Source organism: Pollicipes pollicipes, unplaced genomic scaffold (genome assembly GCF_011947565.3).
Source record: "Pollicipes pollicipes isolate AB1234 unplaced genomic scaffold, Ppol_2.1 Scaffold_6052;HRSCAF=7182_pilon_pilon_pilon, whole genome shotgun sequence".
NCBI lineage: Eukaryota > Metazoa > Arthropoda > Thecostraca > Pollicipedomorpha > Pollicipedidae > Pollicipes > Pollicipes pollicipes.
In genome coordinates this window covers 4,460,763-4,488,008 of record NW_023596805.1, presented here as the reverse complement: position 1 = coordinate 4,488,008, position 27,246 = coordinate 4,460,763, and the positions used below count along the sequence as shown (strand labels likewise).

The window sequence follows — 27,246 nt, the reverse complement described above, 5'->3', positions numbered from 1 at the left end:
AAGTTCGTGTTTTGGGAAATCGCGATCTTAGCTGAGAAAAGCTGCTATAAACATAATATCCGAAATCAAATATGATACAAAATTATCAGCATCAGTACATCTTCTGCTTTTCTGCTCATCGCAACCTTGGCAACGGTTGGGTCATCCATGCCCTAGTGACAAAGGTTTTGGTACTTGGCCGGACCATTTTTTTTTTAGTGGGTTAAAGCAAAATCCTGTTACATTCGCAATACCAGATATGTGTGTTGTCACTGAACATATTGCAGCAAATTTCGCTGGTTGCATGGGCGATTGTAGATCTAGATTCGTTGCAGCAATCAAAGGCATTGAAATGTGTCGTAGCAAACTAGGTTTTAACGGGATCTAAGGTTATAAAATACTTCTGAAAATATGCTTAAGTGTAGTTGAAAATTTCGTTTCCCATCGTCTAAATTGTCTTGATGGAATGAAGGCGTGGCCACCAGAGTCTACTAAACTTTATTGTTTTCTCGGTACCGTCAATGACAATGGCCGCAACGAAATGTCTTCTGAAACAATAATGATCCATCATGGCTCTTTCCTAAGCCGGGGCATGTGCATCTGCCAAAAACGTGATCCCGTGGCAAGAGCTGGTAACCACGGTCTGACCAATCATCAGTCATAACCCGGCACATATGGTCCTTGGTAGCATTGTTCAAACCGATCACCAGCAAGAACACAGCACACGTCGTCCCTCGCAGCACACCTCCAACCAATCATCAGCGACAACACAGCACACGTCCTTCGCAGGACCACCCCAAGGGCTCCGGCTACGGGAGACAACCCCACGCGAGAGGACGTGGAAAGTAAGGCGGACATAGGTGGGGAGAAAGCACCGTGCCATCTCCTGGTAGCACAGAATCGTCGCCCAAGCCGCCCATTACTGCGCTGTGCCCAATGTGAGCCGGATACAGTTTGGGCAGAACCAATCAGCAGACATCGCCACCAGGGAACGCATTCTTTTTCTGGGCCGTCGCATAGTTGATGGCTTGATACACATGGCTGTCTGAATATTACTAGTCGTAGTCGTCCTGCAGCTGTCAAGAGCAGAACAACGTTCTCAAAAGAGGGTCACCGCTTTGGGTCACTTTTCACGCCTCACTACAGGATTATCGTGCAACTCTTCTGGAAAGTAAAATGAATGTAGCCAGGACGTAAGTACGAATTCGTAGTGAGAGGAGGGGAAGGGAAGAAAACAAAAACAACCACTGGAAAGCCAGGTTGGCGCGTCACAGGCGCACGAAATTTCCGTGTGGCGTAAAACAGCATCACATGTTCTCACCTTGCTCAGTTTTATTTATCTACCTCAAACTTGTAATTGTCAACACGCATTCTCATGCGTATTAATGCATGAAATAATTTGAATCGGTCCCAGATGGTGAAACGTGAAGTGATTTTTGAGATAACTCTAGAAGCTCAGGTCGGCGCGCTGCAGACGCGCAAAATTCCCTATCACCACAGGATAGCTGCAATTTGACGGCCACCTTGTGGCGGTCGGTTTGCTGTAACGCCTCAGCCCACAACACCAACAGAAGCATCGCATGAAGCCAACGCTGAGCTTCTATTGAATGGTGGAGGCACGGCTCCCTCCGTCGCCTCCACGCTCCTCCGCCGATGTTCCGGTAGGGTGGCACGATCAGGGTGTATTCTTAGTCAAAAGTCGGAGGGGGGGGGATCATGCAAAAGTCTGAGCCTACACGCAACAAGCGGGAAGGCGGACTCCATGCTGGACCGTACCAACTTTCTCCCTAAAACAAGGGGCGAGACCACATCCCTGGTGTCCTTGGATGAGTGGAGCTTCCCACGTCGACAGCCGCGCCCGCCAGACTCAGCTGGTGGCGGTTTCGAAAAACCATCGCCACTGCGCGGTCTATGTCGTCACGGCACGTCCTTCAAATCCCCCCACAAATCACACGCGTTTGTGAAACGCCAGGCCCGCGGCCCAGGATGGACGGAGGCGATGCGATGGCGGAGTTACGGTGTGGGCGCCTGACGCAGGGGCGCCTCCAGGACGGCAATCTGGGGGTGAGCAAGGGCGCCTCCAGAGCGGCAGTCTGGGGTGAGCAAGGACATCTCCAGGGCGGCAGTTTGGGGTGAGCAAGGGCGCCTCCAGAGCGGCAGTCTGGAAGTGAGCAAGGACATCTCCAGGGCGCCAGTCTGGGGCGAGCAGGGGCGCATACAGAGTGGCAGTCTGGGGGTGAGCGAGGGCGCCTCCAGAGCGGCAGTCTGGGGGTGAGCAAGGACATCTCCAGAGCGGCAGTCTGGGGTGAGCAAGGGCATCTCTAGGGCGGCAGTCTGGGGGTGAGCGAGAGCGCCTCCAGGGTGGCAGTTTGGGGTGAGCAGGGAGCGCAGTGAAGGTGAAATGCTCCGTGAAATGCGCGTAGTCAGTGACGTTCCCGATGGGGGCTGGCAGTGACATTCCAAATCGGGGAGGGGGGAGGGGGGGTCTGTGACGTTCCAGTTGAGGACGGTTACTTGCGTGTGAGGGACATGGGGATGGGCAATGATGAGACCATTAAAATGTGTTCGCCCGCCCACACCTCTGGTCTGTCGTCATCCATTTCTCGCCGTCTGACCAACCCCTAAGGCGTAGGGGTATGAGCCGGGTAGAACGGCTCTGGAGTTAGATTAGGTTAGGCAGCCATTATGCATGCCACCATACACTTTCACCATATGCCACTACCACCTTCCAGAAAATCGAACACGGGCCCTGTGACAGTGCACGTGAGGTGCGTTGTTGACTAGAAATAAATCCACCGAAGGACTGATCGTGGCGCGCGCTTCCGAACCAATTCGCAATGATACTTCAAGTCAATGCAATCGATTATGCCAATCCAACCAATGCGTCCTGTCTGAGTCCCGAGTGTAAAGCTGCCCCCTCCCCCCCCCCCCCCCTCCCGCCCTGCCATCGCCAGGAAGTTAACTCGCTTCCCCTCCCCCTAAAAACGAGTGAACAACCTCTACTTTTAATACGCCAATTCTTTCCACGCGTCCCGGTATGGTCCATGTTAATTCACGGAAAAGGTGCCACCCTCAGCCCGCCGATTCCGCAGCCAACTGTCAGCCAATCAGCGCACACCGCCGTCAGCTGACTATGACCATCGCCCCAGGCGGCGCCTCCGTTTCCGGAGAATCCAGGTCACGAGCTGTGGTCCTGCCAGCGAGACCGGTTGGCTGGCCTGGGAATCGGTGTGCCTAATCAGGGGATCGTTTACCTGACCGCAAAGGCGGGCGTGGAAATAGCGGTGGCTGGCTGGGACACCTTACGACAGGAGCGCAGTCAGGATTTTCCCAATGGTAGGGCGGAGGGGGGGGGGGGGGGGTTGGCTCAGCCAACATTCATTTGTAAAGGAAGCTCAGTCATCATCATCGAACCGCAGGCGCCGCCTATGACTCCAAAGTAAAAAGGCGAGCCCAAGTTGGAGGAGCGGGCTCCCCCTCCCCTCTCCTATGGCTGTGTCACTACTACACGAAACACTTTTTGAAGGTAGAGCACAAACTGTAAATGACTTAAGAATAGCTTCTGATTTGTGAATTTTCTTTTTTTACGAAAACAGCTATATTTGTCACCTTGCTCTGATACCATGGAAATCGGATCTGCGGCTCGGCTTGGCAACATGTTCATCACACCAAAGACTGTCAGTTTTTTTCAAAAACACACCAAAGACTGGCAGTTGCATAAGCCTACGAGCTAAAAAAGCAGTGATGCTTCACTTGGCAGCTCAAAAAGCAGTGATGCTTCACTCGACAGCTCAAAAAGCAGTGATGCTTCACTTGACAGCTCAAAAAGCAGTGGTGCTTCACTTGGCAGCTAAAAAAGCAGTGATGCTTCATTTGGCAGCTCAAAAAGCAGTGATGCTTCACTTGGCAGCTAAAAAAGCAGTGATGCTTCACTTGGCAGCTCAAAAAGCAGTGGTGCTTCACTTGGCAGCTGAAAAAGCAGTGATGTTTCACTTGGCAGCTCAAAAAGCAGTGGTGCTTCACTTGGCAGCTCAAAAAACAATGATGCTTCACTTGGCAGCCCAAAAAGCAGTGATGCCTCACTTGAAAGCTAAAAAAGCAGTGATGCTTCACTCGACAGCTCAAAAAGCAGTGATGCTTCACTTGACAGACACACCTGGGGCCCCTATTTGCGATGAGATCAGTGACCAAAACACGCTTTGTCGATGTGAACAGGCTTGTCCGTGTCGTGCGCCTGTCACAGTTTCGAAATTTGTGCAGCCCAGCAGTCAAAACATGGTCATCTAAACAGCGGTGTTAATTATTTTTGTAAATTACTGGATGCCGAACCGAATGCCCGAGAACCTACCCACTCCCCCCCCCCCTTCATCTTCTTCTCACCGGATTTAGCCCAGTTCATTTTGATAAACATTCTGAGGTTTCGCTGGAGTATGTTCTTGAAATATACACTTAGGTCCCTTAACGAACTCCTTTTGAACGAAATCGTTCATCTCTTAAATACTTTCTTACATAATTAGCCAAATGAGGTAAGGATTACGACTAATTTCATTGAACTGTGGTCGGTATAAAGGTCGTACAGACGTCAAAACCAAACTGCTTTTTTACTGAAGAACCTGCTTTAAGGAATAGTTTTTAATGCTCTTTCGAATTTATTGATTGCAGGGACACCAACAGACATGTTATCTAAACGTCTTGCAGGTCAGAGGAGGTCACTGACCTTTTAGACCAGTGACCCATATCAACCATTTTTGCGACCGGTGTTATCTTATATGAACACAACTGAAATTTTGCTTAAAGCAGGTATCTAGAGCTTAAAGCGGTTGCATAAGGAGGCCTGGAAGCACTTCAGATACCGATGCGGAGCTTGAGCTTATTTGGGCCAATGATCAATGGGTATTTTTACCTTTTTATGGTATTTCCACCTCAAATTTGGCACAAGTCGCTTCATACGCAGGCCTTTCTACCCAGTGAATTTAGTGTTTCTAGTTCTATCAGGGGTCAAACTGAACCCCACTCTCCTGGGCGTGTCGCAATTAAACGGTTATCCTTGCGCGTGCTAACTTGTCGTGCGTCTGAGACGTGCGTAAGTGTCCATGAAATGAATGTATGTCACATTTTATAGGACATTTCAGTTTCATGTAGGCTAGCTATCCCTCAGCGTTGCGAAGAAGTAACAGGTCATCCTACAAGATAATTTTCACTTAAATGCGTACGATTGCGCGCTATCAAATGAGAACATTTTTGCTCCACACAAGATGCACATCTCCTTTGCAGTCTGAAAGTTTCATTCAAACCCAAATCTGTGAATTCCCTAGAAATCGTAACAAAATGCGGCCAAACACTTAAAAAAACATGATGACAAAAGGATTTTAGATGAAACTAAAATTTCCGGCATTTTTGCCGCAAAAAGCGTAGGGTAGAATAGGTGCAGTGATGTATAACAGCAAAAACAACGCTCCTTTAAATGGTGGCATGCATTCATCCGAGTTAAGCCGTTCATAACTATTTCTAGGTCACAGGCGATACATTTGGGAAAAATTTACCAATGTGGCAGCTAATAGGCTTTTCCTTTCTGTGAACCCGTTGGCTGCAACGCACAACATGCTCGTAAAAACCGCGAAGTTGCGCTTGCCACGTGTTGTTGCGTGTTGCGTGTTGCCGCGTGTTGTTGCGTGTTGCGTGTTGCCGCGAAGACAATCCACATTGCCGAATCCCAACTGCGGTAGAGCTGAGATCAACTAAAGTTATGCTGACCGCATTCGCGCTGTGGTGGAACGGGCGGTGGAAGGTTCACCGTGCAGGACAAGCGTTCGTACATGGCTCGCCGAAGAGGGTCATTTGGCTGCTGACTTGACAGCATCAGCCTGATCACAGGGCGCCGAGAGTCGGCAGTCATTACGCGACACGTTAAAGTTCCTTTTGTGCTGTTTCGATAAGGGGTGAGGCAGAATGGGTCCGTTACACTTTTATTACAATAATGGGAAGATTATTCCGAGTACAAGCAATTGTTTTCAGCAGGGAATCCTATTTTGATATTTCCCAGTAACATTTTGGTTCCTGCTGTATTTGTATTGTACACTTATTCCATAGCTGGAGCTGAAGTCTGAAGCAATGATGACGCACCAAAAGTAGAATTTCGTCAGCTGCTTTTATTTCCTCATGAGACAGTAAAGAAAGTCGGATCTCACATAGATATGACAGTAGTATTAGCCTTATTCCTCGGAGAGAACCAGGAGAATAGAGATATAGATGGGTTCATGTTTCGGCGACATGCCTTTATCGAAACAATAGCAGAAGTGAATTCACTTCTGGCATGTCACCGAAATTCAACCCATCTTCATTCCCATTCTCCTGGTTTTCTCCGAGAAATAAGGCTTTTACTCCTGCCTTATCTTTGTGAATAATCTTCCTCACATATGCACTGAACAATTTACGCAAGTCGGATTCCAAGCAAAAAACAACCCTAGGTTTACAGCCTTTAGTGAGCAGCGGACAAAACGACTCACGGCATACGTCTCCTCGAGATCAGTGAATCAGTGGCGTCAGTATCATATTTAGTGTGCGGGAATAAGTGTCTGGGGTTATGTTAGACTGACACAAAACACGTCATACCTAAAAAGTTTGACCCCCACGATTTAAGGTTTCCCGTTATTTGAGGGAATAATTTGAGGTAACGGGCTTCAAGCCACACCGCATCCTCAAGTGCGGAATATCCTCCGTGCCGGCGCCACTACCCAGTAAGACCAAAGAAGATAGTCTTTGTGTGATAGTCATCTTTTAACTACGCTTTTTGCAGCATTCCAGCCCAAAACCTTGTAGGGCCAAACCAACATCGGCGGGGGGGGGAGACACTCAACAATGGGGGCCAGGGCCCTCACACAAGAATGCAAATCGACATCCGGGCATCTTAGTGTTGTTGTCACTCATCTGTAGGTATCTGTTGACAGTTCGGGGCCACTTCCAAAGAAAGAAACCACGTTACTCATGCTAGGAGGTTTCCCAAGGAATTACTATAAGCCATGTAGCTTTTCTGCCCCGAAACATGAACCCTCCCGCAGTCTTACACACTAACTTTTGTCGGCGATCTAACTGCTGACTCGTCACCCATCTCATCGCCATCCTATCCAGTCATCGCCTATATCATCACCATCCCATCCAGTCATCACCCATCCCCGACCTTGCCTTCTGGCCTGTCGCTGACCAACACCAGTGGTTGACCTGCTGACCATCTTTGCCCCACAGATCCACGCACGGGTGCCGGGCGTGTCTCTCGTGTTCGCAGGGCACCCACCCCCACCACCGCTAGCGGGACCTCGTGCACCCATCCCGGGAGCCGTTCGCCCCTCTCCTGGTCTCCTCTCCCGGTCTCCAGGGTCTATCTCGTCTCCCCGGTCTCCCCGGTCTCCACGGTCTCTCTCGTCTCCCCGGTCTCCCCCGTGTCTACAGCCTCCCCAGTCTCCCCGGTCTCTCTCGTCTCCCCGGTCTCCCCGGTCTCCCCGGTCTCCCCGGCCTCCCCGGTCTCCCCGGTCTCTCTCGTCTCCCCGGTCTCCCTGGTCTTCCAGAGCTCCCCGTCCGTCCTACCCGGGCTCCCGTGCTTCCGGGCCCCCTGGACTCCTCGGACTCTCCGGAGTCCCGACCTCCCGTCCTCCCCGGCCACCCTGGGATCTCCACCCTCCCCGGCCGTCCCGGCGCCGGGCGGCGACAGCCGCGCGTGTCGAGCCGTTACCACAGACGTCCAGCCGCAGGGCAAAGGGCTGCGGCAGGGGCGACGCCAGAGCCGGCTCGACGGGAGGCGCCGCCGACCCTGGCCGAGCCGGGCCCAGCAGCCTGGGATGGACACGCTCTTCGTCGAATTTGCCGTGCGGAGTCAGTGACGAAGTTAGATGTCGCTGAAGATGGGGACACTATTGACCTCCTCGCCCCGTCCTCATCCGGTCATACGCCACTGGACGTTCTTCGAGGTGGGCTCACGATGTAGGTCATGTGAATTTCTGGGAGCGTACAACGCCGTTAAAGCCACCTTTCGTCCTGCGGTATCGACCACCACACATTGGCCGTGGCTTTCCCGTGGGTCGCATTATGCTGACATACCGATGACTGCGACCTTTCTCCGATGAAGTCATCGCCGCCCGAGTAATTCTCACCATGTTCCGCAGCACTAGGCGGCCTGTGCCTCACAAATGTTCTTTCGTCATGCTTTTTATGACCGAGCAATACTGGTCTATGCGAAATATTCATGCAGGGAACGTGGAGGCCGCTGATGGCCGCTCGCGGTTTCAAAACCGCCCAGGCAGTTGCATGACTTGTAGATCATGACTTGTAGATCTGGCCACACCCGCGGATGGGTTAGGAACCTGCCACCGTCTGTGCCCAATGGGCCAAAGTCTGTTACGTAAACGTGGTTCAGTCGGCTGCGTAATTGGCGCGAAAGCCCCAGCACAGTCGTGCAGCGGGAATTGTCTCGGCGTGATCCGACCACAGACGGTTGAATTGATCGCGAGGTTTGGTGATACGGTCCATTTCAGACGTTGAAGTTTCCGGGGCGCGACGCGAGAGATGGCGACTGGTGTTAGACACCTATCGGCGGACACGTAGACATCAGCCCAGGCCCATATGGAGTTTGGTAAAGCGCATGCAGCACCGACCAGCCGTTTGTTGGCGCGCGTCCTCGCAGTTCAGGGGTGTAGTTATCGTTCAGTTGAGGGGCTCCAGCAGCGGTCCAAAATTCATGCAGTCGGATGTCCAGGATGTGCATACAAATTAATGCTACCAGAATCCTGGCCTTCCGGCAGTCCCCGCACGCAATTCGTTGGCGCTAATCTGTCGCCCTTTGACTCCCACCCAGACATCTGACCTACTCAGCCCATTTCTCAAGCCTGAGGCGCATAGATACTGGTTCGATAGCCACCCGGCTCGATGCTGATTGGCCGATTTTGAGCAAAGGGAGGAGCCACAGGCAGTGAACCCAAAGCCGCGTTGTTATAACACAAAAAATATAAACATCCCTGCTACCCGAGTCGTCGAGTATCAGAACACTAGGCTCCAGCCGCCAGATTTAGGCAGGATCCGGGTCAAATTCGTGGAGAAGCAGTTTATAGGGTGATAGGTTTGCCTATTTCCTGTTCACCCCTCCCCCCTCATAACAAAATTAATCACGATAGTAACAGAAAATGAAGAACTAAATTTAAGGATCATGTCCAATGTCAACGTACGGACCGCAATCTCCATCCGCTTGAGAGCACTTTACGTCTTTTACGTATCCAACGATTTAACGCTTATGTTCGGCATATCTTAGCAACACGATAAAACACCGCTAGATCTTGACATGTTAGATGCTAAAAACGGCCTATTTGTTCTGACATCTTGAAGATTGACAGCTCTGCCCAAGCTAATTATGCAGAAAGTCCGTGTTGGCTTGAACGCGCATTTATAACGTTATTTCGTACCTATGGAATCTGCTCAAGGACAGTTGCATTGCCACTGGAATTATTTCACTTACCTGTGTATGGAACTACGCATATTTTTACAGGCAAAAAACGCGCAATCTCTATAGCTGGCGGAGAATCAACGGAGCAAATAGCGTTGTTTCTCGAATAGTTTTCTGAGTTCACATACATAAAAACGCGACACTGTGGAACGAGGAACGTGCGGAAAATTGGCTTCTTTTTTAAACAAAGAATTAGTATGCACCTGTTGTGCAGAGCTAATGTCACGGGACCAAGCCAGTGATGGGTTTTAACAAATGACCTCAACGAATGACCTTTAAGTGACACGCAGCGATCAAAGGCAGTGGTGACACCAAAACCCTCGTTTGCGCTCACATCAACGTACTGTTCAGGCAAGGGTCAGAGACCATGCAGTGTGTTTTTAAGTCTCTACCACACCACGCCATGCATTGTTTCTAACCTCTCTGAGAATGCGCCATCATTACTGGGTCCTGTGCTCCGACTCGCCGCCGCCGGTTCCAGCCGCGACCTCATCGACTCAACCTTCCGCTGCCTCCAGTGGCTCTGCTCCTGTTTCGGGGAGACCGCAGAGCGCAAGTACAAGATGCCCAGGAGAGCACAGCAGCACAGAACAGCCAGCAGAGCCTTCTTCCGCACCTCCCGTGACCAATGTCTTGAGGGCCACATGTCGCCACCACGCTGGACGCCACGATTTTCACACACGATCAAAACCACTACACATGTCGACTATGACGGCTTGATCCTCCGTTTTTACGGCACTGCATTACATCACCGCCACGTCACCGACGCGTTATCACAACACCTTCCCCCGCAAAAAGTACCGGCTCGCTCTTTTTCCGCGCTGCTCCCACCACGCGCGCTATCTTCTGACTGGAGGTGCCCGACGCGCGCAGTGGCAGCGGTGCGCGCGCGGCGCCGGAGGCTTCGCGGCTGGGAAGCGGCCGCTCCGTGTGAGCGCGAGCGGTCATAGTGCGGGACGACAGAAGTTCATTCAACCCCCGCAGGCCGCGGCCCGGTGCGTCCTCGGTTTCCGTGCGGTGCTCAGGCGAGGGGAGGGTGATGACTGCGCTGTGCGCTGTGCTGTGCTGTGCTTTGCTGCGTTCGGCAGTGTTGCACGTTATGCTGCGCCGTTTGCCGTGCTGTGCTGTGCTGTGTCATGCGGTGTCGCGCGTTATGCTGCGCTGTTTGCTATGTTGTGCTGTGCTGGGGTGTGTTAAGCCGTCCTGAGCCGTGATGTGCTGTGCTCTGCTTTGCGGTGCTGAGCTGTGCTGTGCGGTGCTATGATGTACTGCACTGTACTTTTCGGTGATGTGCTGTGCTTTGCTGTACGGTGTACCCTGCGGTACTCAGCTGTGGGGTGTGTTGTGTCGTATCGTGGACGGCCAGAGTGTAGGGATGAATGGTGGGGAAGCCTCCCTCGGTGGATGCTCGCCCTTTCAATAGCCCGTCACTTCTGACAGTGACAATGTGCAGACAGTGCACCTGGGAAGAGCATTATGCGCATATATAACAGTAGGGATAATTTTATTCCCCTGGAAAAACAAGGAAAATTTACACATAAGTGCGTTGATATTTCGGCAACGCACCTTTATCAAAGCGAATAGCAGAAGTGGATTCACTTCTATCGAATTCACGTTTGCTTTTTGTTTCGATGAAGGCATGTTGCCGAATATCAACACATCTATATCTCAATTCTCCTGGTTTTTCTCCTAGGGAATAAGACCATTTATACTATATTATCGAAATCCAGCTTCGCTTTGCAGTGTAGGGTCTTCCTGGCCGTGTGCATTATATCTTTTCCGTAGCCCCTCCGAGGAAAAATATAATTTGCGCACTCTTCTCTAGTTTACAGGTGTGAGGTTATACAGATCACGCCCATCGCACATTAACCCATCGTAAAAACCGCTAATATGTAGTTGGTAGTAGGATGGCAAATAACTGCGGCATTCTCCACTGACAAAAGCAGGTAATTTCGCAGGGACTCGTGTGTTGGACGACTGCTTTCAACGTATTGGTAACGCGCATATTTTGGTGGGTATTGATCAACGAGAATTGGTCTTTATTTCCGTTTTATTCTCACCGGTCCAGCATGCTTGGTTTGGCAGCTGCGTCATGCGCTCGAGATTGTGTTGCATTTTCGAAAAAGCTTAGCATTGGCTGTCCTAAACGCCGATTTCTGGCGTATTGGTCTGACAACGTTTGACTGATTTGACGATTTGTAGACGGTGCACGCACCTGTACGGCTCACTCGGTGTCACTCGGTGTTGCTCGGTGTCAGGTAACCCGCGCGGGCCACCGAAATCTGCCATGAACCATGAAAAATGCCCCAAAATCGAAAAATCTCTTGTTTACACTCGAGCTCGCGTGTGAGGCTAACCTCATCCATTCGCACTTCTGAGTTCACGACTGTTCTTTTTCGAGTAGAAGTGCACTTACCCCGTTTCACTGCGTTCCCCGTTGCCGAGCTACGAACCGAGTCTTAACATACTTTCCAGCAGTTTTTGGCCATTTTTTGCAATGTGTTTCCTGTGGTTTGCCAATGGAGCGTGTTTGTACGCGCCGGCGGAACCCCGCCGGTCCCGCACGGCCCCAAAATTGATGCCATGACCCGGTCCTGCAGGCCGCGCGCGCGCAAAACTCCACGCGTCCCGATGGCAGGCGCGGTGCCGGCACCAGGCGCCCAGGCTGCAGGGGCGACCGGCCCTGCAGCTTCTGCGCCGAGGCGTGGTTGCAGGCTGTAGCCTCTGCGCCGCGGCGCGGGCTGCAGTCCGTAGCCTCTGCGCCGCGGCGCGGGGCTGCAGGCTGCAGCCACACCAATCGTGCAATTGCCGCCAGGCATGCAGCCAGCAGGCTGCGGACGTGGCGACGCTTTTCTCCGGACGGTCGTCGTCGGAACCCGCTGTTGGGAGTGATTAACATCCACCCCCAGCTGCCGAAGATGGTTCCACCGCAGCATGACCATCGAAACCGGCTGCATTGCGACTCTTGCGTGATTATCGAGACGTAGCCTCGATCCGCCGCTGCGTCCGGGCTGGCCACAGCCCCCGGCTATGCGCCGCACCGTGCGGAGAGATTCATAGCCGAGGAGGTCGGCAAGCGTCCTGCGCGCGCTATAGTCCAACAGGTGAAGCGGCGAGTCACGTGGTGGTGGCAACGCTTCAGCTGGGAGCTCACAACCGGCCAGGAGAGGTCGGCTGTGAAGATGTGGTGATCTTAAGCCGTGAATGCCATAAAGCCACTGTCGATACCACTGTTGTCACCCAGCCGGCATCTGCGACAGTGTCCAGACTGTCGGCTAAAGTCAGCGACAGTGTCCGCACTGTCGGCTGAAGTCAGCGACAGCGTCTGCACTGTCGGCTGAAGTCAGCGACAGTGCCCGGACTGTCAGAGTCCCTCTGGCTGCGTGTGAGATCGGAGTCCGGTCTGCATTTCACTGTGGCTGCAGTCTACCGACTTTCGCGCCGCTCCGTCGCTGCCCTGCAGGTGGAATTCACGCATTGGAGCGGCTATATCAGCGAGTACTTCTACGGCACCCCGGACCGATCGTCGTCATGGGTGATTTAAATTGTAATTAGCTGAACCCTGCTAGTAACCTTGCAAAGGACAGGTTAAATGAGATGCTACGATCGTTTCATCTGTACCGGTTTGTCAGAGAGCTTAGTTTTTCTTCCAGGTCGCTTTTAAGCGGGGTCATTTCTAATTGAGAAAACATCGTTCAGCGTGTTGGAGCTTTTCATCGCGTTCGCCAGGAGTGAAAAAGTACCTTTTCAGGCATCGACGAAATTTGGAACCGTCTGAATTGTCACCTGGGGTCAAATCTTTCAGAAACTGTTGCAATAGATCTCTAAATGCAATAATCCACAAAAGGCAAACACAAACTGGATGCAATGCGGCATAACCATCAAACATTTTCGTTTCGGGAGTTCATGTGCACTTAAGTTTTATTTGCTGGCCATCAAACACTGAATGAATGTTGAGACAAACCAAACAGCATTATCAGATAAAGGCATACTTAACATAACCAGCCTAAAGGCGTATAGTTTCCGATTCAGTTGGGGGGGGGGGGGGCGTGCGGAATTATGCCTCCTAGCCAGGAATGCAGTTTCCTTTTTAGCTATCACTTCATCCATTTTTTCACTATGATAATTTGGGAGCTCAGCCGCCAAAACCGATGTGAGGGAGCTACGGTCCAACTGCTAGCTGCGTAAAATTGCGTCAAATCTGGAGAGAAAACTGCTTTAAGTGCATTTCGGAGGCAGGCTCAGCCATTTTTTCTTCCTGCGCTCTCCTCCCTTCCCCTTCCACCCCTCAACCTCGCGCATTCGGCAAAACTGCATCTCTGTTACCCCATATTTACCGATAGCATGGCTCTACAAGCACCTGAGACAACATCACTTTTGCTTTCGTGGCGTCATCGTACAATTAGCTGAACGCGCTGCCGACCTTCATTATCTTGGCTTAATCATTGCCGGTGCAGAAGTCGCACTTCCTTACATGATCCCAAGCATTCAGAGCATAGTCCACATAATGTACACAACTTGCGGCGAGTCAACGTAAACTCGGTTCCTTTCACAATTTGTGAGTTCGATTCGGAGATGAGTCAGCCTTTTGCACCCAATCAACAACGACTGGAGTTGTCGTTTATCGGAAACAGAAACATCGGACGAGTGTGTCGGAGTTTACTTCATCGGAATCGATTCCGATATCGAGTCATAATTATTTGAGCCAGAACCGGAATGGACTCCGAATTGTGCCGCACTCCTTGGATTTGAAGTCGGAGCCGACTCCGTGTGCCAGACGTCAGAGTCAGAATCGATTTCGCAACAGCTGAATCAAGCACAAGTTTGTTTTAAATCACGAAACATAAGAAAAGTAGCGGAGCATGTGCCAAATATATACCTATGGTCACCATGCTTTCTCCGCACCTGCTTTACAAGCCTCCCTTATTGGTAGGGGCTATAGACGCAGCTTTCTCCAAAATACCAGCCCGTGGTCCAGCCCGCCCCGACTAGCTAACGATCCAGCCCGCATAAGCCCACTATGCTACAATTCTGACCCACCATCAAACCACAAGTACTAAGTAATTGCAATATGTGTCTTACCATTTCATCTTAAAGGCTTGTGCATGAAAGTGTATGTGTATGAAACGGCACGTCATTGTCATCTCACACACCTTCGTTTACAGGATAGAGCATCGTCTGGCTTACACCACCGATGCCGCTCAGAGAGCAGCGATCCAAGTACCTGGACGATGGAATTTCTATAGCACCGAAGTAGAGGCTGTGACGACAGTTTTCAACCACAAACGAGAAGGATTAGGATAACACCTAAATTTGTCTATCACCAAAATGTACCAGAGTACCTCTCAATGTACCTTTTTTACCTCATCTCAGTAGACCACAGGCCATTTCTTTTAAAATAGTATGCATCAGCTGATGGCCTTGCACTGACAGAGTGCTGGAGAAAAAAATATAATGGACATTTAAAGTCATGGGAAGTCTTCTCTGTTTATCTACTCTGCGCATGACCTCAAATATCGTTTGAATGCGTCACAATTGGCACAATTTCATAATTTGCATTGAAGAGCCAGAGTCAGTCACTGGTATGGCGTTTGTTGTCCTTAAGTGGATGCATCATGCAGCAGCAACAAATCAAAACCATATGGTGGCTTTGAAGTGATCCACATTTCCCTTTTACTACTACCCATGTTCCATCCCACAGCCAGGGCCGTGTGATTTGTGTGGTGCTGTGTGAAAGCAAGGATAGTAGCAATATTTTGTCCACGAATATCTGCCCCTTCGGTGACATCAGTATCGTCAGGGATGTCACAAAGACCTGGCCTATTGTTAAACGCTGCAGAGAAACTTCTATGTCAGCTAACCCAACTTGTGAAAATGAGTTCCAGTAACGCTCTCTACATTTTGCATAGCCTGCCGACTGGAACTTTCGATCCTCGTCGATTGATTCATTGATGTAATGTGTTGAGATATTTTTTCGCACAGAACTGCATACTGATACGAACATTAGAAACAATGTACAGATCAGAAATAGCAAAGCACAATCGCAGTAAGGGAGAAGTGTATTAGCCGTTACTGCCCTGTTGTGGTCGTCGATTACATCTTTTTCAGACATTTTTTATTTTTTAAAATTTATCCCGAATGGTTTGTATGGGTGATTTCGGATTCAGAGTACCTGCTAAGCATAGCTTGTTGCGTGTACCCCGAACCCACCACCCAAGCGTGCCGTCCAGTTCAACAGCTAATTTTGCCTCCGCCCTTTCGCCGGACAGGAATGCGGAGGGTTTTACGTGCCGCACAATGCTGCGACACGGCCGCCTCGGGTCTGGGTTGAGCCTCGTTGGCCAGTTGCCAGCTGGCCTTTCCGTTTCAGTCGGGTCAAACAATGCGCCCACTCTGGGACTCGTACCCAGTGCCGCTGGATTACGAGTCCAGCATCTTTCCCCAAGACCACGGAGGCGGCTAAAAGGCGGATCGGAGGCGACATAAATAGACAAACTATATGCCACCTCTTTTTCAGTGTCGGCCACTTATTGCGCATTTCATGCACCAGTAACTGGGGGCTGCTTCGACAAGTGAGTGAATGCGAAGCTATCGTGATGGAAAGTTCACAGTTTTCCATGCATTTCACTGATCATAAAAAAGGATCGTGATTTGTGAGGTATGGTTTGTGGGTAAACCAAGAACGTTTGAGTGTGCCACACTTTCACAACAACAGCATAGCTGTACAACTGTGTTTATATCAAGGACCTCTCTAGCGGCTGCTCCATGAAATCAGCCATAGTTGTAAACATTTGGGTCTCAAACTCTTGAGTCTCTAAGTGCGATGCTTACTCAAAGCTGTTTAATTTGTGTAACCTTGTTTACTGGTGTATCATATGTGCCATAGATCTTTCACTGGTGCTCTTGGGGGTAAAACATATAACAAAAATTGATTGTTTCGTGATTATGTTGTGTTTGAAAAAACGTTTTGGTGTTTGGTGGATTTCAAAACTTGAGAAGTAGCAAAAGTGATAATCTGGCAGGTTAAAATTTTAACACACAAAAGTTAACCAATTCTGGGCCATAACGCGGACAAAGGCGCTCAGGTCCTTACGGGCCAGATGTTGGCGGGCTTAAAAGCAGCGTCTCCAGCAGGCCCTCATGCTCCGCCAAAAGCCTGCAGCGTGCCGTTCATTGACCGGGTCGCCGGAGATGCTCCTAGAAAACAGCAGCGAACATATACGGCCGATGTTTTGCCGACGAAGGCGGCGGGGGCGATGCCTGGGCTCAGACTGGGTCAGGCGGCCAGGACAGCGCTGCTTCGCGGCTCATCAGAAAGCGGTGGATCACATTGCAGAAAACCGCGTGCCGCCGGCCTGCGCCCGCCGCCGCCAAATAAAGAGGCTAACTGCAGCCCGCAGACGGCGCGCGCCGCCCCCGCACCTGGTGCATCGCGAGCCACTGATGCCCGCGCGGCCGCGTGCCCTCTGCACGTGCTGCTGGTGCTGACGCCGCCAGGGCTCATTACTCACGCCGCCGCCAGACTTTATACCTTCATAATATTGCATTATTAATATAGCAATGACTTTCGCATTTTTTTAAATGGCCGTACATTTTACATGACTCAGGGCGAGGTGCCTACCAATGTTATAATTTGGCTAAAGTTTTGACTAAAAGCTAATTATTCTAACGAAGAGCGGCAAAGAGAATGTTTACAAAATATGCCTCAAACATCATTTAATACCTACGTTTTTTGCATATCACACGCTGAAAACCAAAATAATGTGCTTGATGCCCTGATTGCATCCAAATAAACTTTTTCGAATCTCCTTTGAGGAATGCCATTGGCATGACTTGTATATTCTTGATTTCCGTCAAATTCCTCTGAAAGTTATTTTTGCACTCTGCTACTAAATTTGAATTCAAATTCCTCTGAAAATTCTTTTAGCACTCTGCTACCCTTATGCCCTTATTTTACCCCGACTCTCTCCTCACGAAAACTCAATCAATCCTTAAGAATGTTTTTAGGGAACATCCTGACTAGAACATTGAGCAGCCACTTTGGCACCATTTTTCATCGCAACAGTGGACCAGAAGTGGACAGGCGTGGCAGACCGTATCTGGACGAGTAAGTCACAATCGTTGGTTTTTTTTTTGGGGGGGGGGAGGGGAGTTCTGAGGAAGGCACCTCAGCACGGGACGTCATGTCCATATTGATGTTGATGTGTTGTGTAGATATGTTTATATAGCCTTTCCATGTCATTGCCAATACGGCGGTAGCCGCCTCTGCGTTTTGCTATCTTGTAGTCAAAGCGATATTGGGACTGGCACACTAATACGGCTGTTAAAAGTATGATGTCTGTGAAAGTGAGAAAAAATGCAGCATTGATATTCGTGTGATTTCAAATGTGTTTTGAACAGAGTTACGATAGAACAGCTGTCACCACTCATCGTTGGGCCATCAATGGGTTTGTTTACGTTCTCCAATAATGTACGGACCTGGATGTTTGGAATATTGGTAAAGGAGGTGATTGGCTGTTGTGAATAAAATATTCGTGAACCTGTGACTGGGTAGACCGAGAATTTCAATGATGTTCATGGAGAGCCAAGGAGGAGCACATAAAGACACTGCGGGGACACCTAGAGAGAAGGGGAATTTTTGAGTGGGTGCAGGATCAGTATGCTGTGGATACCTGTGGAGAATGGGAGATATTAGGGGCAAAGCGTACGGGAATACTCCCGGACGTTATGAGGATTTGCAGAGGCATAACAATGGCAATATTTTGACAATAGTAATGGCAATAGTAATGCTTGAGAGGGGGACAGGAACACATGAGGGGAAAGGGAGATGTAGGAGCACTGGCCAAGATTCCGCTATTCTTTAGAGGAGGAATTTCGGCTTTCACTGCATGTGTATGCGTGTTTGTTTTTGTATCATCGGAAAGGATAGGTTCCTGGTTAGCGCTTTATGCGTACAAGACGAGCAAAGGGTGCCAGTCGCTTCCCGCCCATTGTTGACATTTAGCTGCGTGACGACTCATCCAAACCCTCTCATGACACGTTCCAGTAGGAATACCTACAGGTTTGGTCACGCAAACTTAAGGGTAAGGAAATATCAACGGATGAAACTAACATTTTTAACAGAATCAAATAAAACATTCCCATGAGTCATCACAGCTAAAAAAAGCTCAGATTGTTGGCACAAACAATTACAATTTTGCTGATACTATAAATTTGCTGACTTCATATGACAAAATATGACAAAATTTTGTCATTTTGTCGATATGACAAAACTTCATCGTTTTGCCATATTGACAATGGTGCCAACGAAAGTCTCGTGGAGCCTTCCTATACCAATGCGTCACCTCAGCCAGGTGAAAACATTCATTAGATGGTTGTTTTCGTCCCAGGTGTGTCACTTCGTTGAAAGGTCAATGGACCCACTCAGTAGTGCAGGCAGGGGGCACAGGGGGCACGTTCCCCTCCTTAGTTTCCGAGGGGCCCCTTGCGGCCCCTCGGAACCTAAGAGCAAGGGACGATTTGAGGGCGCGAAGGGCCCGAAAGACCAGCCGGGGGTCGTATTTAGGGCCGGGCTCTTTAATCGCAACCACGGGCCCTGCGCGCTGATCAGGGGCCCTGCGCGCTGATCAGGAGCCCATGAGTCAAACAGAGCCTATCTATCAATCAGACACCACCAATAACGCACAGCCGGCTTCGTCTCGGCATGGGTCTGAGGGCCCATTTCCTAAGCAAGGGACAGAGTAGGGGCCAGATATCTACATTGGCCGGGGCTCCTGGGTCAATCAGGGCCCTACGGCGCCTAACAGGGGCTCTGTCCTTGCAAGGGGCCCCAAGTCGGCCAGAGACAGTGTTCGAGAAGGTTCGAAGAGCTTGGGGTGTCCTTCGGAACCTAAGATTAATGGCCCGAAAGGCCGGCAGGAGGTCGTATTTAGGGGCCCGGCCGTAGGGCCTGGCACTCCGATGTCAACTAGAGGGCCCTGCGCGGTGATCAGGGGCCCCTGAGTCGATTTGAGCCTATATGTCGGTCATGCAGCACGAGTGCCGCACAGTCGGTTCCTGTATCGGCATGGGCTTGAGGGCTCACTTCCCAGTCAGCCACAAAGCCGGCGACAGCGATCTACGCTGGTCGGGCGCTATGCATCTGTCAGGGGCCCACAATGCCTAACACAGGGCCCTGTAATCACAAGGGGGCCCGAGCCGACCAAGTGTTCATCGAACGGTGTTCGATGAGACCCGAAGAGGGGCCTGGGCGGCCCACCAGAAGCGACGATCAAGGGATCGGTTGGAGGGCATAAGGGCCCGAAGAACCGGCTATAGGTCACATAAAGAATCGTGGCCCATACGTTCGTGGTCCGACCTGGTCGGTCATGGTCGTGACCTGAAATATCAGCAGAGGTCCTCTTGTACCGTTTCAGAACCTCCTGAGGCGATGCGGGAGTCTCAGTCGGCCAGAGGCCACGAACACGGAACGGTTCAGACTGATATCTCTGTCAGTCTGAACTGTTTTTGGTCTGTCAGTCTGGACTGTTTTTGGTCTGTCTATCTGAACTGAACTGTCTGAACCCTGGGGTCCCATTTTCCAAGCAGGAACAAGGCCGGGGCCGCGATTTACATTGCTATGGGTCCCTGAAGCAATGTTTTGGGCCCCTGTGGCGGTCAGTGGCCCACAGTGCTTAGAAATGGGTCATGTGTCGGTCAGTGGCCTCGAGTCGGTCACGGGCTTTGTTTGAGGAGGTCCGGAGAGGGGCCGAAGGGTCTCTCGGGACCAAACATCAAGGGCCCGGTTGGAAGACTGAAGGGCCCGAAGGGATGGCTGTAGGTTGCACAAAGAATGGAAGGACGGAAGGACGGTCAAAATGTCCCCACCCGTACGGCCCCGGTCCCACATGTCAATTGGAGGGCCTTTTGTACCGATTGGGGACCCCTGAGACAGAGCGTTCCTCTTTTTCGGCCAGAGATCACCGACACCGAACAGTCGGCTTCTGAACGGGTTTGAACTCTTGTGCCCATCTCCTAAGCAGGGACAAAGCCGGGCCCACGACTTGCATTGGTCGGGGCCCCTGCAACAATGCATTGGTCGGGGCCCCTGCAACAATGCACAGCTTCTGTATTGGTCAGCGGCCCATTGCCCTACAGGGTGGTTACTGTCAATAACGGGCTTCGAGCCGATCAGAGAGCCTTTGTTCAGCAGGGACGCTGAGCAAAGGGGGTCCTGTGCCAGCTAGGACCACGAGTACAGGACGGTGGGCTCTCCAGCCCAATTCCAACATGGGTCCGTCAAGCCCAACTGGAGTCTATGTGCCAATTACTGGACCCCCTTCGGGCGATCAGGGATATTTTTGCATCAACGAGGCTTCCTGCGTCGATCCGGGTCCACCTTGATTGGTAAAAAGGCCTCCCGTGTCAGCGGGGGGGGGGGGGGCTAATGTGTCATGACGCATCCGTCTAAGGGCCTCCGACTACCAGGGGTCATCCTGTGTCGCCCGAATTACAGCCGGAGGGCACTCCGCATTGGAACGGAATGACCCTTCAGCTTTTGACCGAGAACAATATGTGCCCCCTAGTGTTCTACTTAAGGGGACCCCTCGCACGGAAAGAAATAAGGGGTCTCATTTGTGTTGAATACAGTGGATCGAAATGAGTTGGAAAACCAAAGAGACAACTTCTTGTTTACTTGAGAAAGTTCAGTTTTGCAGAAACGATTAGTGATGCAAAGTGCGTCAAAAGATTTGAGCCTGCGCGCCCAAATTCTCGGATCAAAAGCAGCGATGGTCTGGGTTGCAATATCCGTAAAACCGAAGGGTGTTGGCCGCTGCAAGTAACACCAGGCGGCAGACGTCGTGCGCGCGAGAACAGCTGTCGTGAATTAAAGGCTCTGAATGCCTTTTAAAATTAATTTGTACCTTTCAAAAATTCGAATGGGCACATCATTTTTATACCTTTGAGGCTGTCCTCTGCACAGATTAACAGGTACAACATGAAAATAGAGATTCCGTCTTTGCTATTCCCTCTCCATTACAAGATTCCAGCAGCATTTCGTATTGCTGTAAAAAACAACCCGTTTTTATCATCAATTTAGAAATCGCACCGTGAAATCTGCGCCTGGACTGCCCTCTATATGTACGCTTTGATGTCCAAGAGCGTTCAACAATATTTTTTGGATGCATCGTCATTTTCGGCCACCCGCTGGTCGCGGCTTAGTGTAAGCCACAGGGCCGACGGCTGCAGGGTAGTCTCCAAAGGCCGCTGCGTGGCCTATGAAGGCTGCAACGCCTGGCGAAGAGGTTTTTGTTACGAGGTTTGTGAGAGCCCATGTTCGAAAATACGTTACATAATTTGTATCAACAATCGATTGTGACTGAATGTTGATGATTTCCAGAGACATGGATAGGCATGTTAACGCAAATTGTCGACGCATTTCGACATGCCTACAATATACGTTTGCTGGGCCCCTAATATCTACGAGGAGCCCAGATAAAAATTTTGACGAAACTTCCGAGTGTTTTCGGCTTAGAATGAGTCCACTGGACCATTTAAAAATGAGACTGCCGGCAATCTATTTCATGCAATCGTTTGCGTATGATTCATTTAGTTTATTAACTACAAAATTCAGCCGGAACTTATCTCGTGGTAGCTTCAAGCTTTTTTCCAGGTATAACAGGGAAATACACAGTATCAAAGAAAAGCGTGTAATCAATAGAAATGGGCCATATTCTGCGACTTTTTTTAGGGAGGGGGCTGTTTCACAGGCAGTGGCCTTTTGTCAACTCTGTGCTCCCCCCCCCCCTTGCCAAAGCTCTGCCTGCGCGCCTGGACCCACTCAAGCCCCTAAAAAAACTGTAATTAGATGTGTACATGTTTCTTTGCGTCTGAACTGCGCAATTGATGTTTGCCCGCTTGCAAATAAGTGCGGCAAGAGAACACGTTACCATAAATGCCGATCAGCGCCATGGTAAGACAAGTTACGTGGTTAGGTTATTTACAATGCTGGAAGGACATCACCTTTTCCGTACCAATCTGAGCCCCAAAAATGAAGGTCTCGGTCGGGCAGTTCTGTGCGGGCTTGTATAGCACCTCCACGACTGTGTGCGAGATTTAACCGCGTCAGCTGGCGCGGCTTTCGCGCATGCTCAAGCCGCCCACGCGCACCAGCACCGCACGTGGGAGGCTGACCATCGGCCGAGCGACGGAGGGCGCCGGCTCTCGGACAGCGCGGTAGCCGAGTTAGCGTGGCCGCGGGACCGGACGGCGCCGGCGGGTTGGGTAGGGCCGGGCGGCGCCGCCGGGCCCGCTCTTAGGAGAGCCGCTCGCGCGTCACTAACAGGGTGCACGCATGCACGGGCCGACGACGTGAAAATGAGGAGCGTCACGCTCGTCACGCTCGTCACGTTCGGGGCAGACCTTCCGGTGGGGGTGCGGCAACTCAGTGTCTGCTTGCGGCAAATGCGGCACATGTAATGACGATGATGGGAATAGGCCAATCTCGGCTGCCATGTCCATGCTTTTTGTAGTCGCAGTGGTTCCCGTAAACTATTAACAAGAGATCACGCTCGCGCACATCGCTAGTCATGCCTTAAAGGCCACGCTGCACGTGGCGTCCATGACAAGTGATATTTCCAATCACTCAATCAATCATATATTCCTGTAACCTCTATAATGTAGTCATTCTGGCTATGCGTCAAGTTAAACAGCTGTGTTCCCACGTATTCACACACACACGCACGGATCTTGACAATACAACACTAAAGCACATGATGCACCGGCTCCTGTCAGTGTGTCGGAGCGACCACCGAGCCCGCCCGGTGCAGCCCTCGGGCCTGCCGATCTCCGCACCGCCGCAGGAGACTTGTTCCATGCTGGCACGGCCCGGAAGGCCTAGCTCCGGTGGGCTGTCTCCGTGCGCACCCTCGGCGGCCCTGAAAGGCTGTCGGCGGTTCCACCCCTGACACGGGCTGACACTGCATCGCGGTACAGCACACGCCCTTCCAGAGATGTCGGTGAGCGAGGCTTGTGTAAGATTCTATGCATTTCCGCCAGGCCCGGTTCAACCAAAGGCCCGTCAGATGTTTGACATTTATTGCCCATTGTCAGACCAACATCCTGATTTGACCCAAAGTCATTTAGTACATCAGTCAGACGTAGTTTTGTAGCACAGCATTGGCGGTTTCTGGTATCCGAGGTCCGTCGGTCATCATACTTGCCACTGACTTCTTTAATTCCTCTCTTACCTTTGAGTTGCATTTGTGCGCGTCTTGATCTTCGCTACACACCTGGAAAATATTAATCCCCTGCGCTCTTCTGCCTTGTATTTTTTAAGATTTGGACACGCCTCTCAAAGCGTATCTCCGTCGAAAAGCGTGCGGGATCAGTATGTGCTGAGAAAAGCGTGCGAAAACGGTAGGTGCTGAGTTTCACACCTCCCTGTATCGTGATCTATGGCTATTCAAGCGGTCCAGCGTGTCAATAATTCTGAACCTGACATACTAGTTTCCTTCAATGGATGGCGATGACGTTGGCTTAACTTGCAGGTGGTGCCGCTTATTGAGTTAACCTACACTAAACCAACTAATGTCTGAGATTTCCTGGTGGCATTTACCCACCAAGCAACAGTGTACAGGAATACGTGGTATCACATTGGCGGCGGGCAGACCAACACCAGCGTCACGGCTTCAGTGGGTCAGATACGGCAGACCAGCAGCAGCGTCACGGCTCCAGCGGGTCAGTTATGGCAGACCAACAGCAGCGTAACGGCTCCGGTGGGTCAGATACGGCAGACCAACAGCAGCGTAGCGGCTCCGCTGGGTCAGATGCGGCAGACCAACAGCAGCGTAACGGCTCCAGTGGGTCAGATACGGCAGGCCAACGGCAGCGTAACGGCTCCAGTGGGTCAGATACGGCAGACCAACAGCAGCGTCACAGCTCCTGCAGGTCAGATACGGTGGACCAACAGCAGCGTCACGGCTCCAGTGGGTCAGATACGGCAGACCAACAGCAGCGTCACGACTCCAGTGGGTCAGATACGGCAGACCAACAGCAGCGTCACGGCTCCAATGGGTCAGATACGGCAGACCAACAGCAGCGTCACGGCTCCAGTGGGTCAGATACGGCAGACCAACAGCAGCGTCACGGCTCCAGTGGGTCAGATGCGGCAGACCAACGGCAGCGCCACGACTCCAGTGGGTCAGATATGGCAGGGGTGATATTCATCGCCGAGTGCCTCTTTTATTATGAGCCAGGGGCATGTTCCTGAGGTTGGGCAGAACTTGGCGCCCGAAAAACACGTCGTGTTGGTGTTAAGCTGGCAATCAGAGACTCCAATAAGCTTGATGATGTGGATCAGGCTGTTGTCGAACACCGCCCGCTTTTAAGCTGCGATACTGCGTTTTTTTTACGGGAAAGTTTGCTGACGCTAGACGAAACACATCTGCGTCAAGTGCAGGAGCAGCTGCACGCTCCATCATGGTCGCCACACCAGCTACGGCCGGAAAGACCATCACGAACTGATCTAGAAGAGCGCGCAGCAAGAAGGACGGATCGCTTAGTATGTGCTCTTCTTCTTCTAGTAGTAGCTTAATGCCGTTCCTGATTCCAATGCTGTCCGGGCAACTGCACAGCTCGTGCAGGCGGCGGTAACAACAGCAGGATCGTCTAGTCTACAGGACGCTGCAGCATCGGCTGTACCAGCCCCTACACGAGGAGCCGTCAGAACTGGTTGCTGCACAGGATAGCGCTGAGCCAGCTGGACCCTCGTCTGCCCCAGCTGGGCTGCACCGACTGGTTTTGCTGCGGATCCAGCTGGCGTGGTGCCGTCTGAGGCTGCTGCTGTGGTGGGTGGCACATTACCACTGGCTGCTGCTGTGGCAGGTGGCACATTACCAACGGCTGCTGCTGTGGTAGGTGGCACATTACCATCGGTGGCTGTTGTGGTGGGTGGCACATTACCACCGGCTGATGTTGTGGCAGGTTGCGCACTACCATCGGCTGATGCTGTGGTAGGTGGCACATTACCATCGGCTGATTCTGTGGTAGGTGGCACATTACCACCGGCTGCTGCTGTGGTAGGTGGCACATTGCCACCGGCTGCTGCTGTGGTAGGTGGCACATTACCATCGGTGGCTGCTGTGGTAGGTGGCACATTACCATCGGTGGCTGCTGTGGTAGGTGGCACATTACCATCGGCTGATGCTGTGGTAGGTGGCACATTACCACCGGCTGATGCTGTGGTAGGTGGCACATTACCATCGGCTGATGCTGTGGTAGGTGGCACATTACCACCGGGTGCTGCTGTGGCAGATGGCACATTACCACCGGCTGCTGCTGTGGTAGGTGGCACATTACCAGCGGCTGATGCTGCGGTAGGTCGTGCATTACCACCGGCTGACGCTGTGGCAGATGGCACATTACCACCGGGTGCTGCTGTGGTAGGTGGCACGTTACCACCGGCTGATGCTGTGGCAGGTCGCGCATTGCCACCGGCTGCTCCTGCGGTGGCGTATGCGCGTATATAGGTGGCATATTAACACCAGCTGATGCTGTAGTAGGTGGCACATTACCACCGACTGATGATGTGGTAGGTGGCGCATTACCACCGACTGATGATGTGGTATGTGGCGCATTGCCAGCGGCTAATGCTGTGGCAGGTCGCGCATTACCACCAGCTGATGCTGTGGCAGGTCGTGCATTACTGCCGGCTGCTGTTGTGGCAGGTTGCGCACTACCAATGAATGCATAAGCTGGGCCGCGCGCTGAGCAGTGTGCTTTGGTCGCTGTCGTGTCAGCTCGTCGCCAGGACGAGCTGCTGGGGGGGGGGGGAGGGGGGTCCTGATGTGTCGTCCCGGCCACCTGTGAGAGCGCCACCTGGCTGCACAACACCCGAGCGAGCTGCGTACAGAGATGATGCTAATGATGATGATAATGATGATGCGTTAAGAGCTCTAACAGATGGTCTGCCAACATCGACTCTGCTGTTACCTGCTTCCATGGCTCGTTTGACTCGCCATGTAGTAAAGCATTTCAGAATTATCATAATCAATATATTTAGATTGTATTCATAAGATGGTATATATATATATATATATATATATATATATATATATATATATATATATATATGATTATATATAAGATAATAATATAGTGAATGTTCTATATTTAGTAAAACACCACGGATAGAATTGGAAATAAATGGAATACAATAAGTTTAATTTTCTAAATATAATATTCAGAACAAGTTTCTGTCCAATCCGGCTAGTCTAGATCCTATTCACCCGCCAATCCCGTTTTCCCAGATTTCTCTGAAGTTCTTTGATAATCTGATATTTCTTATCTAAATATTGATACTCGTTTCGATAATGGCATGTAACCGAAATATCAGTCCATCTTTCTCTCAATTATCCTGTTTATTGTACGGGGCAACATGGCTATTGGTTCTGTCTGGCCAGTTTGTGCATTCCTTGAAATTAAAAGGAATGTGTTTTATTGATTTAAGGGCTGTTTTCTGAGTTGGCGTGCTCAATGAGCATTTGGTGGACTATTTTGTGATTATTTTCATCTAATTGGGTTTCAATCCGTTCAACCCTTGTGAGGTGGAAAATTTGAAAATAAGCTCCGGTCCCAATCTATGTTTTGATATATTTTTTTGATCCGGTCCAATCCGGCCCATGGATTGATCCTCAATCCGTGGATTGATCCAATCCGTGAGGAGGCGTTTGCTACTATGTGCCAAGTACCATGGGCGTCGACAGGAGTCCTGCACGTGCCAAAGTCCAACAGAAGAAGCA

General features: G+C 51.0%; 1 protein-coding gene across 1 annotated transcript in view; it reads right to left on the bottom strand.

The window, feature by feature from the left end:
- Positions 1 to 10,292, bottom strand: part of LOC119104640 (WSC domain-containing protein 1) — a 37,056-nt gene extending 26,764 nt beyond the window's left edge. The window contains exon 1 of the mRNA XM_037228359.1: positions 9,886 to 10,292. Within this exon, the coding sequence (XP_037084254.1) occupies positions 9,886 to 10,112 (227 nt within the window). The 5' untranslated portion in view covers positions 10,113 to 10,292. The remainder of the gene's footprint in view (positions 1 to 9,885) is intronic.
- Positions 10,293 to 27,246: the final 16,954 nt, after the last annotated feature.